The sequence below is a fragment of the Phocoena phocoena genome, chromosome 15 (assembly GCF_963924675.1).
Source record: "Phocoena phocoena chromosome 15, mPhoPho1.1, whole genome shotgun sequence".
Taxonomy (NCBI): Eukaryota; Metazoa; Chordata; class Mammalia; order Artiodactyla; family Phocoenidae; genus Phocoena; species Phocoena phocoena.
Window position 1 is genome coordinate 61,673,326 of NC_089233.1, and position 18,597 is coordinate 61,691,922.

The following is an 18,597-nucleotide window of genomic DNA, read 5'->3' on the forward strand; positions in this document are numbered from 1 at the left end:
GAAACAGAATTGATAATTATTAACATTTTCTCTTATTTGCTTCAAGTCTCATTCCCTGTTTCTCTTTTTAGGAGAAATGATAAAATATTACAGATAAAATTGAAAAATTCTTCACATTTATTGTCCCATTCTTAACATTTCACCCTGCCCAACTTGGACAGCCACTATCATAAATTGTTGTATATCCTTCTACCCATTTGGGGGAATACTTATGTATACATTAATGCAAATCCTTGAGCACCATATTGTTTTCTAAGTTTTTAGTCATAATCGTCACTCTGCAGCTTGCTTTTCCACTCAACCTATTTATTTATCCATGTAAATATATATAACTCTAATTCAGGGTTGGCACACTTTTTTTGTGAAAGATCAGGTGGTAAATATTTTATGTTCTGTGGGCCATACTGTCTGCTGCAGCTACTCAGCTGTGCTATTTTATAGCTAAAGCAGCCATAGATGATATGTAAACAAAGGGGTATGGTTGTGTTCCAATAAAACTTTATTTACTAAAACAGGCTATGGACTGGATTTGGCCTGTGGGCTGTCATTTGCTGACCCCTGCTCTAATTTATCCCTTTGAACTACTGAATAGTATACTATCTGTAATGTGAGTATACCACATTTTATTTTTCAGTTCCTCTATAAATGGATGGTTGTTTCCAGTTTTCTGTTATTTTAACAGTGCTGCAGGAAGCACCCTTGTCTGTGTGTCCTTGTGCACAGGTGCAAAGGTTTTTCACCAGGACATATACAAATATAGACGTGGAATTGCTGGGGGTTTTTTTTTGTTTTTTGTTTTTAACAACACCGCTCTCTCTCTTTTTTTTAATTTATTTATTTATTTTTGCATCTTCGTTGCTGCATGCGGGCTTTCTCTAGTTGGGGCAGAGGGGGCAGGTAGAATGTGATCAGTCTGTGACCTCTGTTCTAGAATCTCTATAGGAAGCCAGTAGTTACTAAGCATCCAGTCTGCACCTGGTTCTGGAATTTGAGGTGGACTCCATGACAGCTAGCAAGGGTGAGAGAGCGTGAATCCAATCATGTAAGTTTTTTCTTTTAAATAAAATTATTTATTTATTTATTTATTTTTGGCTGTGTTGGGTCTTTGTTGCTGCACGCAGGCCTTCTCCAGTTACAGCGAGTGGGGGCTACTCTTCACTGCAGTGCGTGGGCTTGTTGTTGCAGTGGCCTCTCCCGTTGTGGAGTAGGGGCTCTAGGTGCGTGGGCTCAGTAGTTGTGGCTCGCGGGCTCTAGGTGTGTGGGCTCAGTAGTTGTGGCTCGCGGGCTCTAGGTGTGTGGGCTCAGTAGTTGTGGCGCACGGGCTTAGTTGCTCCGTGGCATGTTGCTTCCCGGACCAGGGCTCAAACCTGTGTCCACTGCATTGGCAGGCGGATTCTTAACCACCGCGCCACCAGGGAAGTCCTCAAAGATTCTGGAAGAGAGTGGCTGCCATGAGAAATGTGCAACTGATTTCCTCAGCGGACAAAAGAGATGAAGTTAGGGGAAGACTCAATTTTTCTCGTGTAGTAGCCATTCAAATCGTGGTTGTTAACATCGAGATGACAAGTTCTAGCAGAAAAAGTATTCAGGACAAAAATGCTGAACTGCTGACCTGTGGTTCCTTCTTTCCTGGCAATGCTGTGAGTTCCTTTAAAGATTTATCACTGTAATTAGACTGACCAGAAGAAGGAGAGGGAAGGTAATAAAGTAAAGAAAGAGAATCAGGGCATCCTTCCAAGAAAACCTTCTCCTTTGAGGAGGACCCACAGCGAGATTTTAAGCCCTGGTGGCAGGAAATTAAATTAGTCCATCTTCCTGAAATAATATGTCAGTAGTACATGACTAGCTCAGCCGAGCTCTGTGAGTTCAGAAAAGAAGTGGTGTTCTGTGTTCCAAATCAAGGAGATTAAATTAAGGGGACTCAGGCTTTGGGAATTCCTTCTTTTTAAAAGATTTTTAAGATTATTGTAGGTCATTATCATTCCTTTGTTTTTATTGTTCTGGAGAGCTTAAAAATATATGCAGCTGTAACAGAAGCACCTGAACATCAAGATCTGCAAGAAAACCTGCCTCAGGCTTTCTTTATTAAACAGGCTTGGGGCCACATTGTTTTGATAGGTAAAAGCTGGACAGCTCGGCCTCTTCCCGGGTATGTAACGTAAAAGAACTGATCCTCTCCAGTGACCCGTTCCCCACCCACCCCTTTCTGTTTTTTAATGCATAAAATTAGGGCTCACTAGTAATCCCTGGAATGACCCTTTGACAAGGGTTTCGGATGAAACTGTATTAGTTAATTTTAATCCAGCTTTATATTAGTTCACAAAGTACTTCCACCTTTGTAAGTGGCTTTTAGTCTCACAAGCATCCAAAACAAAGAATTACCCCTGTTTTACAGATTTTACAGAAAATGGGTGAAGAGAGGGTAAGAGGTCTTCCGGTTCTGCATTCTAGACAACATTATTCTATTAATATAACAACTAGAAGACGTATGAAAAGTAACTTTTCACGTTTCCATGCGCTTAGCAGCAGAACAATGTTTTTATGAAAGACCAACGGAGGAACATATTGACTCTGTATTTATTAACTTGCAGCATGTATACCTAGAGCGGCCCAGCCCTGCTTCGCATTTTCCCACCTTTTGTTGGCAAAGAATAGGTCATTCTCACAACTAAAAAGGATCCTGTTATTACTGTTCAAGTAGCTACTAAAATTACAAATGCGTATATCCTGTGATCCAGCAATTGCGCTTCTAGAAATTGATCCTTACAGATAGATTTTCCCACACATGAAGGGATGTGGTCCTAGGTTTTTCACAGTAACATATCAGAAACAGCTTAAGTGCTAGGGTAGGGGTTAAATAAATAATGGTGCTTCCATACAGAGGGATAGTTTGCTGCTGTCATAAAGAATAAGGCAGCTCTGCATTTACTGAGGGGAACGAACTCCAAGATAGGTTGTCTAATGAAAAAAAGCAAGATGCAGGACACTGCATATTACTGTGTGTAACATACTACACTTGTGTAAAAAGGGAGAGGGTAAGTATGTATTAATACGTATTTGCTTGTTATGCATAAACTAGTTCAGGAGGATACAAATCTAATAACACTCACCTTGTAAGCAGGGAACTGGGTGGCTGGAGAACAGGTAAAGGAGAGAGACCTGTCACCAAAGGGCCTTTTGAGTCAAGAACCATGTGAATTACCTGTTTTTTAAAAACCCTTGCACTGAGGTTTTCAGGAGTTTAAGGTCCCCGTACGTACCGCTTTGCTCTGATCTGCTTGCTCCCTACCCCTTCCCAAAGGACCCATTTAATCACACTTGCTTCTGCGCCCTGAGTTTTTCAGCACCAAATGGAGTTCTGTTTTTGGTTTTATTTAAAAATTTCTTAACATCTATTTTCGTATTTGCATTCAAATTGTATTAAATTTATTGATTGGGTAAGTGCTTTCTTTGTAATGTATTACCCCACATCGTTGTTTATTTGAATACATTTTGCACAAGCCATAGTTGATGATTTTAGAATGGAAAAGTATTATCAGTACAAGATAGGAAATTCAAACAGTACAAACAATTGTGTTGTGAAAAGTCATTTTCCTCTCTCTAGACCTCTGAGTGTCATCGGGGCCCATAGTTCCCCTGCTGAGGCTGCCACTGTTACCACTTTTACATGTATACTTCCATTGTAGCACGCATATGTAAACTGTACTATACGCGTTGTTCCTCATCTGCGTTTTCCACTTAACAACATATCTTCTTTTAGGATTGCGTTTAGGTTAGCACATTCTCTTTAGTAACTGCCCAGGATTCCAGGATTTGTATATATTAAATATATTAAATTTATTTAATCAGTCCCCTCTTGATGGGAATTGGGGTTGCCTGAAATCTGTTGCTACCACAGATGATGCCACAACACAGATATCCTTCTATCTGTAGGATAAATTCTTAGAAATACAGCTGCTAGATCAAAAGGGACGTGCATTTTAAATTTAGATAGGTAGTTCCAAATGGCTCTGTGCAGAGGTTGTAGTAGTTCCACAGCACGTAAGATTACCCAGGCTTTTATAAAGTTTCCAGCTGCCTCAGCCTGTAGTATAAGATAAACTATCAGTTGAAGGGAGGACAAGCTAGTTAACACTATAGGTGGACTAGTGCTTTTATTTTTCCCACTGCAGCTGGTTAAGATCCCATGAGGAAATATCCGATGTAGTGGGGTTATTAAGTGCAGCTGTCGGAAGGTTGTCAAGATGGAGGGGACCTGGGTGTGTCATGTGCTTTTCAGCAGCCCCCAGTGACAGCTGTACTGTCCTTGCTTACTCTGTTTTGTTTTTCCTATAGGACCCTAGCATTGTGAGACTCATTTTGGATTCATAGCCCTTACGATCGACCCGGTCAGAGCTCATCATGTCAAAGTTGAAAAGCTCAGAGTCAGTCCGGGTGGTGGTTCGCTGTCGGCCCATGAATGGCAAGGAAAAGGCTGCTTCGTACGACAAGGTGGTGGATGTGGATGTGAAGCTGGGGCAGGTGTCGGTGAAGAACCCCAAGGGAGTGGCCCATGAAATGCCCAAGACCTTCACCTTTGATGCCGTCTACGACTGGAACGCCAAGCAGTTTGAACTCTACGACGAGACGTTCCGACCACTGGTGGACTCCGTCCTGCAGGGTTTCAATGGGACGATTTTTGCTTATGGACAGACTGGGACTGGGAAAACCTACACGATGGAAGGAGTCCGGGGTGACCCTGAAAAAAGAGGGGTCATCCCTAACTCTTTTGATCACATCTTCACCCATATCTCTCGATCCCAGAATCAACAGTACCTGGTCAGGGCTTCTTACTTAGAGATCTACCAGGAGGAGATCCGAGATCTCCTCTCAAAGGATCAGACCAAAAGGCTTGAGCTCAAGGAGAGGCCGGACACTGGAGTGTACGTGAAAGACCTGTCTTCCTTTGTCACCAAGAGCGTGAAGGAAATAGAGCACGTGATGAATGTGGGGAACCAGAACCGTTCTGTCGGTGCTACCAACATGAACGAGCACAGTTCCCGTTCGCATGCAATTTTTGTCATCACCATCGAATGCAGTGAGGTGGGCCTCGATGGCGAAAACCATATCCGGGTAGGGAAATTGAACCTTGTAGATCTTGCTGGCAGCGAACGGCAGGCCAAGACCGGTGCGCAAGGGGAAAGATTGAAGGAAGCTACCAAGATCAACCTGTCCCTTTCAGCCTTGGGTAACGTCATCTCTGCCCTGGTGGACGGCAAAAGCACTCACATTCCATATCGGGACTCAAAGCTTACCAGGCTCCTCCAAGATTCTCTCGGTGGCAATGCTAAAACTGTGATGGTGGCCAACGTGGGGCCTGCCTCGTACAACGTAGAAGAGACTCTAACCACTCTGAGATACGCCAACCGTGCCAAGAACATTAAGAACAAGCCAAGGGTCAATGAGGACCCTAAGGATGCCCTCCTTCGAGAATTCCAGGAAGAGATTGCTCGGCTCAAGGCCCAGCTAGAAAAACGGTCCATTGGCAGAAGGAAGAGGCGAGAGAAGCGGAGGGAAGGTGGTGGCGGGGGTGGGGGTGGGGAAGAGGAGGAGGAGGAGGGAGAAGAGGGTGAGGACGAAGGGGATGATAAGGATGATTACTGGCGGGAACAGCAAGAAAAACTGGAGATCGAGAAGCGGGCCATTGTAGAGGACCACAGCTTGGTTGCAGAGGAGAAGATGAGGCTGCTGAAGGAGAAGGAGAAAAAGATGGAGGATCTGCGGCGGGAAAAGGATGCTGCCGAGATGCTGGGCGCCAAAATCAAGGTACTGTACCCTGCCTTAGGCGTGGTCTTTTTTCTTTCAAACCTTCTTGTTTTATCAAAAAAAATGATATGAAGGATGGTGTCTCTTTAGGGTTTGTGATACCCAGTGTCCAAGGAACATTTGTTGAATTGAATTGGATGAAGAAAAACAATTTTTCTTTGACAGCAATAAGACTAACACCCATGTACCCCCTCCCCTGCCCCGGCCCAGTATGAGAAACAGAACAGCATCCATAGCTTTACAAGCTCTTTGTGTCCCTGCCCGCTCAGAGGTAACTGTTATCTTGGTTTTGGTGTTTATTCTTTCCTTGCTTTTCTTTATAGTTTTCCCAAATGTGTGTATATATATCTCTATATAAAAGATAGTTTTAGTTTCACATAATTTTTATCTTTTATATAAATGGAATCCCACTACTGTGATCTACTTTTATTTGCTAAATGTTATGTTAATGAGAGTTATCCATATTGATGCCTGAAGCTGTGATTCATTCCTTATAATTGTTCTGAGAATTCCGTGATATTCCATTCTCCTGATAGTGTGGGTTGTTTCTGTTTCTTTCTTTCTTTTTTTTTTTTTTTTTTTGCCCTGAATTCCTTGTACTTGGCTCCAGGAGAACATGTGTGCGTGAGAGTTTCTTGCCTGACACCGGCAGGTCCTAGGGTGTGTGTAGCTTCAACTTCGCTAGACAGTTGACATGTCACTTTCTAATGCGGCCCTGTGAATTGAAGCTTCTACCGGAAGGGTATGAGTCCTGGTTGTTCCTCATCCTTACCAACACTTGTGATTAGCAGACTTGACTTTTTGTATACCTGGTAGATATACACTGGTATCTCCTCGTGGTTTTCATATGCTGTGTCTCTGATTAAGCAAGATACAGAACAGTTCCGTCACCACCCCCCGCCCAGAGGCTCCCTTGCAGTCAACCACTGTGTGGCAGTGGCTGAATTGTATTGTAGAGCGTGGAGGCGCCCCCTCTGAGTGTCCTGAGTGCTCTTTCTGTCCACAGTGTACAACTCCATCAGGCGCCTGGACCCTGGGCTGCCACAGGGCTTTAATGGCAGAAGAGAGTGCAGAGCTAGCTCTGGAGACCTGAGGGTGGCCGCCGCCCGACCACAGCCCGGAATTCCTTTGAAGTTCTGTCTTATGGAATTGGTGCAAACTTCAATTTCTACTCTAAAATGTATCTGTGTTTATTAATTTAAAAATGACAGCTGATCTCTTTCTTGCTTCCCCTTCCCCGACCATACGAAGCTGTACTTTATCTGTGGCATCAAAGTAGCCCTTTCACAGAGCTGGGTCCTATTTTACTTCAGAGGCAGGGGTCCTTTCCAAGACTTTCAAGACCTGGTGTGAAAATGGAGTCACATACAACACAATTAGGAGGTAACTGTGTTCCAGGGAGGGGCTTACTATGGGATTCCATTATGTCACTTCACCCCTCCTCACTCCTGCACTTGTGTAACTGGGTGTACCCATGTTTGATTTCCATGCTGTTTTTTTTTTTTTTTTTTGCGGTACGCGGGCCTCTCACTGCTGTGGCCCCTCCCGCCGCGGAGCACAGGCTCCGGACACGCAGGCCCAGCGGCCATGGCCCACGGGCCCAGCTGCCCCGCGGCATGCGGGATCCTCCTGGACTGGGGCACAAACCTGCGTCCCCTGCATCGGCAGGCAGACTCCCAACCACTGCGCCACCAGGGAAGCCCCTCCATGCTGTTTTCTAAGATCACATCTGTTATTCAAGCCCAGGAACCACCTAGACCCTCTAAACAACCTGGGATATTTGGGCAGCTCTCAGAAGCCTAGTGTGGCAAGACTCAGCATCACCTCAAGGTCACCGTACCTCTTACAAGTTTTATTTATGGGAGAATGACATTACATCTGTCTTTCTCCATCCCTGGATGCTGTAAGATCACAGGACAAAAGAATTTTAGAGGCAGAAGGATGTGTGTGGTGAAGGGAGGGTTAGTAATCAGTCCAGCCCCTTTGTTTTGAGAGAAGAGGAAAATTTCAAGCGCTCCCTGAAACATGGCGGCAGGGGTATAAGTTTCTTAAAAGCAAGGTTGTGGGGTTCTTGGATTCCATGCTTTTCAGGTGCAAATCCTTCCCCTGGCTTCAGCCACCATCTAAATGCTGAAGCCTTGCAGTCTGTATAGTCAGCCCAGAGCTGTCTCCTAATATCCCAGCCCGATAGCCTCTGCCTACTGGACACTTCCACGGAGATGCCCGCGGCCACCCAGAGCCCGCTCCTGCCTGCCTTTTCTCAGTCTAGCCAGACTCCGAAGGGTTATCATTGCTAGCTGCTGCCCCTCTCCCGTAAGCCTCTGAATGCTGCCTCTCTCGGACCCATCCACTTTGCTCTCCCCAACCACTACTGCCCTAGCCCAGGCCTGGACCCTTAAAACTGCCTCCTGTCTGCTCTCCTTCCACCCAGCCTGCCCTTTTCCAGTTATTCTTCCTGTCGCAGGGGAGTTTTGTTTCTAAAACACAAGTGTGATTTTGTACCCTAACGCTCAAAGGACACGTCAGTAGTTCCTGCGGTTCTCAGGATCAAGCTTAGTCTCCCTTAACAGGGCTTGGAGGTTTTTGAATTGACCCCTGATTGCTTTGCCAACTTCATGTATCACCACTCCCTACCCTACCCTCTGAAAAAAATTTTTTTTCTTAGCTAATTCCTTGAGACAGGAAGCTTTCCCTGACCCCCTCCAAAAGCCAGAATTCTCTCCCTCCAGTGTGCCTCTCCCCTTATTACTCGGTCTTTTCCTCCTGATGGGATCCGACTCCGTAGGGTAAGAGGCCGCTTGCTTGTCTGTGGCCTTCAGTGGACTCTCAGCTTTGTGATTTGTATTTACAGCTGCATCCTCAGTACCTAGCACATAGGAGGTGCTTAATAGGTTCTTAGTGGGGTCAAATACTTTGTACAAACAAACCCAAACAGTGTTTTTTAAAAAGAAAGCTGCAATTCATGTATGTCTGGGGAAGCTGTATCTTCAGTGTTTCCAAGATAAAGCCCCCAGTAAAGCGGCCTCAGCCCCACCCGTGATGGGAAGGGTACAGCTGAGCACACTATATTTTCCCCCAGAGTTCATCCCCTTGGGCTCAGTCCTGAGCTCTTTATCTTTCATGGGCTTCCCTGTGAGGAGCTGTGTTCTGAGGGAGACCGCTCATCAGATGGATTCTACTTTTTTCTCACAAAGGCCATGGAGAGTAAGCTGCTTGTTGGAGGAAAAAATATAGTAGATCATACAAACGAACAGCAGAAAATCCTGGAGCAGAAACGGCAGGAGATTGCAGAGCAGGTAACTTTTCATGCCTTTTTGGAGAGAATGGTGTGGGGTGAGGTGTGTTAATGCAACAGAGCGAATATCTCTTGTATTTGACTCTTCAGAGGGAACGGAACTGAAGTGTGTCAGCCCCTTCCTGGCGGGAGACCCTGATCTGGAGCCCCCAGCCCCATATTCTTGTATAGACCTTGTCTCTAGGCACACTGATCAATTTTGTGATGTTGCTCAGAAACGTCGAGAAAGAGAAATCCAGCAACAGATGGAAAGCCGCGACGAGGAGACCTTGGAACTGAAAGAGACGTACAGCTCATTGCAGCAAGAGGTGGACATCAAGACCAAGAAGCTCAAAAAGGTATGAAAGAAACGAGGCCAGGCAGAGGTGCCTTGAGGCTTGGGGCAGAGGGAGAACTCTGTTGTCTAGAGGGCTGCCCCTCTCACCTGCCTCTCCTGTCGGTTCCAGCTCTTCTCCAAGCTTCAGGCAGTGAAGGCAGAGATCCATGACCTCCAAGAAGAGCACATCAAGGAGCGGCAGGAGCTGGAACAGACACAGAATGAGCTCACCCGGGAGCTGAAACTCAAGTAAGGTCTGGGCCTTCCAGGGCTCCCCTAGCACTTGCTGGGTTGCTGTGTGTTCAGTCAGAAACACACCCCTGAGGACAGGGCCCTACTTCTCTTCACCCCATCTCCTGCCACCTTGTCTGTCTTCTGTTTATTCCAAAGAAAGTTATTTTCTGTCTCTGGGTCCCATCTGTTAACTGAGATGATCTCCAAGTTCCTTTCCACTCTACCTTCCTGCCTTTAAAGAAGGCTTCTATCTATTGATAAAAGGGAATCTTTTATTAACTAGAATTTTCTGAATGGTATAATGAACAGCCAAATACCCATCACCCAGATTCCATGATAAACAATCTTTTGTCTTCTATCTTTCATAAAAATATTTTAAAGCGAATCTTACCTCATGTTATCTTGTTCCTGTATACCTACATACATGACCACAGTGCTTTTCTTTAAAAAACCTTTATTGAGATATAATTCACATACCATACAATTCACCTGTTTAAAGTATACAAGTCATTTGTTTTTCTGGCTGTGCCGCGTGGCTCGCAGTATCTCAGTTTCCTGACTAGGGATTGAACCTGGGCCCCGGCACTGAAAGCCCGAAATCCTACCCACTGAGCCACCAGGGAACTCCCCTACAAGTCATTAAAAAAAAATACATTTACAGGGTTGTAAAGTCATCACCACAATCTAATTTTAGAATATCTGTGTGTGCCCCCCGCCCCCACCCAAAGAAACCCTGTACCAGTTATCAGTCACTCCTCATTACCGCCTACCCCAGCCTAATAACTACTGGTCTACTTTCTGTCTCCATAAATTTGCCTATTCTTGACCTTTCATATAAATGGAATTATACAATATGTGGTCTTTTGTGACTGGTTTCTTTCAATTAACATGCTCTCAGGGGTCATCCATGTTGTAGCATGTTAGCACTTCATTCTTTTTAATGGCTGAACAATATGGTATTGTATGGATATTCCACATTTTTTCCATTCATTAGTTGATGGACATTTGGGTTGTTCCTACCTTTCAGTTATAATGAATAATGCTGCTGTGAACATGTGTGTACAAGTTTTATTGTGGACTTAGGTTTGCAATTCTCTTAAGTTATCCAAGAGTCTTACAGTTTTAGGTCTTACCTTTAGGTCTGCGATCCATTTTGAGTTAATTTTTTGTAAAGTCTGAGGTATGGTTCCAAATGCATTCTTTTGTATGTGGCTATCCAGTTGTTCCAGCACCATTTGTTGCAAAGGCTCTTCTTTCATTGTCTTTGCACCCTTGTTGAAAATCAGTTGACCATAAATGTAAGGGCTTATTTCTGAATTCTCAGTATTGTTCGATTGAGCTGTATGTCTGTCCTTACGCCAGTACCATACTGTCTTGATTACTGTAACTTTGTAGTAGGTTTTGAAATGAGGAAATGTGAGTCTTCCAACTTTGTTGTTCTTTTTCAAGATTCTTTGTGGCTATTCAGGGTCCCTTACATTTCCATATAAACTTTAAGATTGGCTTTTCAATTTCTGCAAAAAAAAAAGCCAGCTGGGGTTTTGATAGGGACTGTGTTGACTGTATAGATCAATTTGGAGAGTATTGTCATCTTAACAGTATTAAGTATTACGATCCATGAACATGGGATGTCTTTACATTTATGTAAATCTTCTTTAATTTCTGTCAAGAATGTTTATAGTTTTCAGTGCAGTCTTCGTACCTCTTTTGTTAGATTTATACCTAAGTATCTTATTTTTATGATGCTATTGTATATGGAATTGTTTTCTTAATTTTATTTTCAGAATGTTTATTGCTAGTGTAGTGTAGAAGAAGTAAAATAGATTTTTGCGTACGTAATGATATCTTTCCACCTAACAAAATTAGCATTGTTTCTCTTGTACCCTGTCCATATTCAGCTTTTCTTGGTTTATTAATATTAAGATCTACATAAGAACCACATATTGCATTTGGTTATTATGTCTCTTAAGCTTATTTTAATCTGGAGCAATCCTTTTTCCTGTTAAAAACTTTTTTTCATAGTTGACTTGTTGAAAAGTCTAGGGCAGATAGCCTATAGAAACATCCCACGCTCTGGATTTGTCAGTCTGCTTCTTCACAGTGCCGTTTAACTTGTGGCTCTATCTCCCTTACTTCTCTGTAACTGGAAGTGAGCGCTCAACCTTGGATGCGTACCAAAATCACCTGAGGAGTTTTTAAAAATAGTGATGCTTGGGTCCCTGCTAAGAGATTCTAATTTCATTGGTCTAGGGCAGTGGTCCTTAAACTTTCAGCAGGCACCAGATCATCCGAAGGGCTTGTTAAATGCAGATTGCTGGGCCCCACACCCAGAGAATCTGATTCAGTATGTCTGGGGTGGGGCCTGAGCATTTGCATTCACAAGTACCAGCTGTTGCTCCTGCTGGTTTGGTGAACACACTTTGAGAACCATTGATCTCTCATGAGTTTCGGCTAAAATACTGTAACTGCTGTTGATGTGCAGCCTGCCTTGAGAACCACTGAGCTAATGGTTTCAGCCAGCAGTGATCTTTGTTTGGCTGCATTATTTCATTAGGGGTTTTGCAAAATGATGTTTTTTTTATATCGGTTCTTCCACCACATTTGCTCGAAGTTTTCTTTAAAGAGGAACTTTCCAGGCGACTTCCCTGGTGGTCCAGTGGTTAAGACTACACGTTTCCACTCCAGAGGACACAGATTCAATCCCTGGTCGGGGAACTAAGATCCTACATGCCACGAGGCGTGGTCAAAAAAAAAAAAGAGGAACTTTTCAAAGAGATTCTTTTAATGTTTAAGTTTTAAATTTGGAAAGGAGCCCTTAATATTAAATGTGTGTGTCAGTCCTCTTTCTAGGCATGTACACCTAGAAAAAAGGTCAGAACAAAATATGCCAAAATAATAAGAGTATCTCTGGGTGGTGAAATTGTGTGTAATTGTATTTCTTACATTTTCTAATGTATAAATAGACCTTCAAAATCAGAAAGAAAAAAATATATATATATGTTATAAAAAATAGTTTCTTAAATATCAAATAAAGAGAAAATTTCTTCTCTCCAAAATATTTTTTCTTTAAGGAAGCCATTTTCATTGCTATGTCTCTTATTAATATCTTTTTTAAAAATTATTATTATTATTATATATATTTTTGGCTGTGTTGGGTGTTTGTTGCTGCGCTCGGGCTTTCTCTAATTGCGGGGAGCGGGGCCTAGTCTTCGGTGCGGTGTGTGAGCTTCTCATTGTGGTGGCTTCTCTCGTTGCAGAGCATGGGCTCTAGGTGCGTGGGCTTCAGTAGTTGTGGCGCACGGGCTCAGTAGTTGTGGCTTGCAGGCTCTAGAGCGTAGGTTCAGTAGTTGTGGCTCACGGGCTTAGTTGCTCTGCAGCATGTGGGATCTTCCCGGACCAGGGCTTGAACCCGTATCCCCTGCATTGGCAGTCGGATTCTTAACCACTGAGCCACCAGAGAAGTCCCTCTAATTAATATCTTTTGAATAAACAGCGAGTCAGCCTGTTTCTCATAGCACCCTACACCTCTGTGGTGTTTGTTTTGTGTCTCTCCCACGTTAACACCCCTTTGGCATTGTTCTGTCCTGAGGTTTTGAAAGAGTGAACACAGAGAGGGGGCAGGAGATCGTCATCACCATGGAGAGACACAACCCAGTGGGTTCCAGTTTCATTGTTGGCCATGTTCCCTGGGTGCTTCTTAGGCAGAGACTCTTCTCAGGAATGGTCTTCATTCTCAGGGGTCTAAGGGACTGAAATCCATCTCGTTCTGCTCTTTGTTCTGGTGATTAGAATGTGGAGTTCTCCACCTTGGGCAACAATGCATAGGATTGGAGGAAGGCAGTTTAATTTCTAATCTGTTTTCAGCATTTTGGAAGTTAACGAGCTGGCTTAGCAGTACCAGTGGCCCTCCCAAAATACGTCACTTAGCACGTGTTCACTCCAGCGTAGCCCAGGCATTGCCTTCCTCTTTAGTCCTTTCACCTCCTCAAGCTGCTACTCCTTGGGCGTAATTGACCTTTCCATATTCCTAGGACAGACCTGTCAGCATACCTAAGAGTGTTTGTCTATCTCAGGCAGAACCAAGTGTCATTCATGTCTGTAAACCAGCTCTTTGTATGAGGCTAGGCCCACAGTACCTGCTCAGTAAATGTTTGCTGAGTGACTTGACCCTTACCTATTAGTTACTTCACGTGGGACCAGATAGCCAACACCCCTTTCGTATTCTTTCTCCATCTATTCACCCGTGTATGTGTGCTCTTACAGGCATCTTATTATAGAAAACTTCATCCCTCTGGAAGAAAAAAGTAAAATTATGAATAGATCCTTCTTTGATGAAGAGGAAGATCATTGGAAATTACATCCTATAACCAGACTGGAGTAAGTCACAAATGACTTCAAGTAGACTTTAAGGTGGGGAGGAGGGAAAGAATGTTGATAAGCTGGGCTTGGCCAGGGAGCTGTGGTAAGAACACAGTTTGATCCATTTAAACTTGGAACCAATTGCAGGTCTTTGTGGCTGCCATAAGTCCATGAGGTAAAAGTTTGGTGATGAGTATGGTATTAGGAATTGGGAGACTTTATCACAGTGAACTAATGACCTTTCCCAAGTTCCTGCTTTTCAACTCCCCCAGCTGTCAAGTGAAACTGCTCGGCCAAGGGAGGGGCGGTACATAGGTGTTCTCTTACGTGTCAGTCTGGCAATGTGGAGAAGGATTCTCAGTCTGCATCTGGATTCCGCTGGAAAGATGGCAGATGTCTGCTAAGGCTGCGGGGGTGGAGAGTGTCTACAGCTAGCCTTCGTGCCTGCTGTCTAAGAACTGGAGGATGACTCAGGGCCCTTCCAACTTAAGAGATGCGTGACGCTCACACTTGAATCAGAAAGCCACTCCAGCAGAAAATATAAGCAGCTCCTGCCCCGTTTACATGTCAGCCTTCAGTCCAGGGAGTTTCTTGCTTCAGGTTCTAGCTAAAGAAGGCTCAGTTTTCTGAGTGCTCGTTCCACAGTACCGATCCTGGGACTGTGGAGCACACTCCAGCCAGGGCTTTGACTACCACAGTCCATTTCCAGGAATCAACAGATGATGAAGCGGCCAGTATCAGCTGTGGGATACAAGAGACCATTGAGCCAGCACGCAAGAATGTCCATGATGATTCGTCCAGAGGCTCGATATAGGGTGAGAAGATTGTACTCGCGTTTCTCTCTCCTCTCTCTTAGAAGAGATTAGATTTATGTAAACCCTTAGGCACCGGTCTGCAAAGTCACAGTTTGTATCCTCTTTCCAGAGGGACCTGAGGACAGTAATATTAATAATAACAATTATAACAAATAATAGATAAGTATAATTAATAAATAACAAATGATAATAAATAAAAAGGTAAAAGAGAATGAGATTTAGCAAATCAGGAGGGAAGGAAGAGAGTCCAAACATACTGTCCATGTAGCCAATAATGAGCTTCAGAATGGCCTCGCGGGGAGATGGGAAGGAAAATAGATGTCTAGTAACAGGAGATGGAAATGCGTTAAAGAGCTGACGGTCCTTCCGTCTAACATAATGTGTGTGAGTCAAGTAGTTATTTGAAGTGACATAATTGATGACTATTTAATGACTCAAACATATTTTACAATAAAAACACCGTACAGGCTTCTATTGATAAGCACTTGCTGTGTGCCAGGCACTGTACTTGGCACTTGGCTGCTTTCTCTAATTGAGCCCTCTCACCTGCTCTGTTCGCTCAGTGCTGTGGCTCAGAGGTCAGGTAGCTGGTAAGTGGATGAATCAGGAGACACATGTGTTTTTTTTTTTTTTTTTTTTTTTTTTTTTGTAGTACGCGGGCCTCTCACTGTTGTGGCCTCTCCCATTGCGGGGCACAGGCTCCGGACGCGCAGGCTCAGCGGCCATGGCTCACGGGCCCAGCCGCTCCGCGGCATGTGGGATCTTCCCGGACCGGGGCACGAACCCGTGTCCCCTGAATTGGAAGGCGGACTCTCAACCACTGCGCCACCAGGGAAGCCCCACATGTGTTTTTAAGTTATAGAGCAATTGGTACGGGAAGTGTATCTATGAATTGAAAAATCTGGTGTGAAGTAGATCAGAATGTGAACTGGTTGTCGCTGGTTAATGGAAGTGAACTCATTTTAAATTTTCTTCTTTTTGCTTATCTGTATTTTCTAACTGTCAGTGGGGAACTGGTATGACTTTTATTTATTTATCTATTTAGGCCACACTCTGTGGCTTATGGGATCTTAGTTCCCCGACCAGGGATCGAACCTGGACCACAGCAATGAAAGCACCAAGTCCTAACCGCTGGACCACCAGGGGATTCCCTGTATTACGTTTATAATGAAAGATTTTCACTTAAAAAATTTTAAATGTTTTTGAATCTCCCTTAGCAGCCAGAGCAAAACAGATTAGGATTAGTTAGCTCCTCAGGCACTGTTCTTCCTGGCATTGAGTTATTTTACATAAAGAAAACAAAAGCAAAAAAGATGTATTAGGTGAGGTTTTATGTAGTGGAGGATGAGTGATGTGTCACACAATCCTCAGAAACTTTTTTCTAGCAGTTTCAGAGAGTGCCGGTTATTTCATGTCTTAAGCCAAAAACATGATTTTAAAGCCTACAAGTCAAATATGTAGGTTTCCAGGTGGCTTACCTTGATCTAAAGGTAGAATTTAAAGCAGTGGCTCTCAGATGATTTTTAGCAATGGACCGGCTCCATAAGAGAAATGTTATGCAGTATCTCAACATATAAAATTGATCAGGGGAGCCACGCCATTCTTTCCCCCACCTTCTCCCAGCTGGGGCCCCTCGTGCCCCCTCTGGGGCCCTGGGGCTTGAACACCACTGCGTGGGAGGAGCTAGAGGGGAAGATGTAGAACCATGGGTGTTCTTCCCTCTTCACACTCAACTTGGTATTTAGGAGCTAGGTAAAGGCCCACCGCGGGATATCAAGTGAGGGAATCTATCTCCAAGGCCAGTTATGAGGCAGGACCCAGTCTGATTTTTAAAATGTGGTAATAAGCACATATACTGCCACTCACACACCGTCCACATATACACCATACCTGCCTCCTTCCCTCTGCAACCAAAAAGTTCATCAAAGCTGCCGTAGGTGGGGAGATTATTGGTGACTACTATTTTCTCCTGCGTATCTTTTTGTATTTTCACATTGTCTACAATAAATGGGTTCTACTTAATTTATTCTTTTCCCCTGATTATTCCCCTTAGGATAGAATACATGTTCATTGGGTGTTTTTTTGTTTTTTGTTTTTAAAAAGAAAAGAAAGTAAGGCTTCCCTGGTGGCGCAGCGGTTGAGAGTCTGCCTGCCGATGCAGGGGACACGGGTTCGTGCCCCGGTTCGGGAGGATCCCACATGCCGCGGAGCGGCTGGGCCCGTGAGCCATGGCCACTGAGCCTGCGCGTCCGGAGCCTGTGCTCAGCAACGGGAGAGGCCACAACAGTGAGAGGCCCACGTACTGCAAAAAAAAAAAAAAAAAGGAAAATAGAGAAAAGCATAGAGAAGAAAATAAAAATCATCTGTAATTGCACCAGGAAGAAAGTTATAAAACTACATCACTTCTTCCAGGCGGGCCCTTGGTAGGCTTTGAGTAGCATGCAATTTGCGGTTCTGTTCTTGGGTTTAGATTGCTTGAACTCCCTTTGTGTGACTGGAGGCCATCCTAGCTGGTCTTTGCTCTGCTTCTGCAGGCAGAAAACATCGTGCTGCTGGAGCTGGACATGCCCAGCCGGACCACCAGAGATTACGAGGGGCCCGCCATTGCCCCCAAAGTCCAGGCCGCGTTGGATGCGGCTCTGCAGGATGAAGATGAGATACAGGTGGACGCATCATCCTTTGAAAGCACTGCAAATAAGAAACCCAAGGCCAGGTGAGTGGCTTTTGGTGACCTATGTTTGAACAAAACATGTTTGAACAAGGACAAATGAGGGAAGAGTGTGGCAAAAGTGCTTGTTTATCATGGAAGTAAGTGGCGGAGCCCGAGTTAACCTAGGTCTATCTGAATCCACAACCCAGGCTCTGAGCCTCAGTTTAAATGACCAAGGATTTAATTTGGTGCTAAATTAGAAATTCTATCTTATTAAATTCTGGATTTGAAATTTAAGGAAAATAATTGAGTGAAAAACCAAAAAAGGAGTGAATTCTACCTGCAAACTTAGTATTTTTTACCAATTTGGAGAAGACAGTCAAAATATGATTTTAATGGAATAGCAATTGCTGAGAATCAGAGGCCCTCCCCTGAGATCTCACTCCTCCGTTGGCAGGTTGTGTTGGCCATTGAAGAGGGGCAAGCTGTGCCAGTCTCTGGTGGTTTTACAGTTGAAAGTCCACTGAGGCAAGGCCACCCTGAGATGTAATGGCATTTGATGGGAAAGGAATCTGATCTGTGTCAGAGACGGGATGTGTAATGTACGTATGTGCTTGACTTTTGCAGACCTAAAAGTGGAAGGAAGTCGGGATCCTCCTCCTCTTCCTCAGGAACCCCCGCATCTCAGCTTTATCCACAGTCTCGGGGGCTGGTTCCAAAGTAAACCCACTTCCTCCCCTCCCAGAGTATAAACAGCGTTTGCCTTCTGAGAGAAGAGACAAGCAAAAACCCGCAGAGAGGACTCGAGCCCAAACTCAGAACCATTCCCCTGGGGGGGAGCGATGGCCTCTTTGCAGATTAACCAACTTAATCTGGTTGAAACATGCCGGTCATAATCTGGCACTCAGCTCCCCTGGGAACCGTCCTTTAATTAGCATCTCAGAAATGCATGGGTAAGGTAAAGCGCGATAGCCGAAGTGGAAAGCAAGAGAATGACCAGTGACCTTGCTTCCCTTCTCCCTTGCCTCCTTCTCCTCTCCCTTCCCTTGCCCTCCCACCCTCTCCCCTCTCCTTTCTAGCCTGTTCTTTACACTGGGCTCCCTTCTTGTTGGACAGTAGGGCA

The 18,597-nt window shown here is 44.4% G+C and overlaps 1 protein-coding gene across 1 annotated transcript; it reads left to right on the forward strand.

The window, feature by feature from the left end:
• The first annotated feature begins 4,401 nt into the window (after positions 1-4,401).
• On the forward strand, positions 4,402-18,198 carry KIF3B (kinesin family member 3B). The gene is made up of 8 exons (XM_065892282.1): positions 4,402-5,805; positions 9,000-9,101; positions 9,316-9,438; positions 9,547-9,665; positions 13,914-14,027; positions 14,719-14,824; positions 17,359-17,537; positions 18,102-18,198. Exons 1-8 carry the CDS (start codon positions 4,402-4,404, stop codon positions 18,196-18,198), a joined length of 2,244 nt encoding a protein of 747 aa, XP_065748354.1.
• The last annotated feature ends 399 nt before the right edge of the window (positions 18,199-18,597 follow it).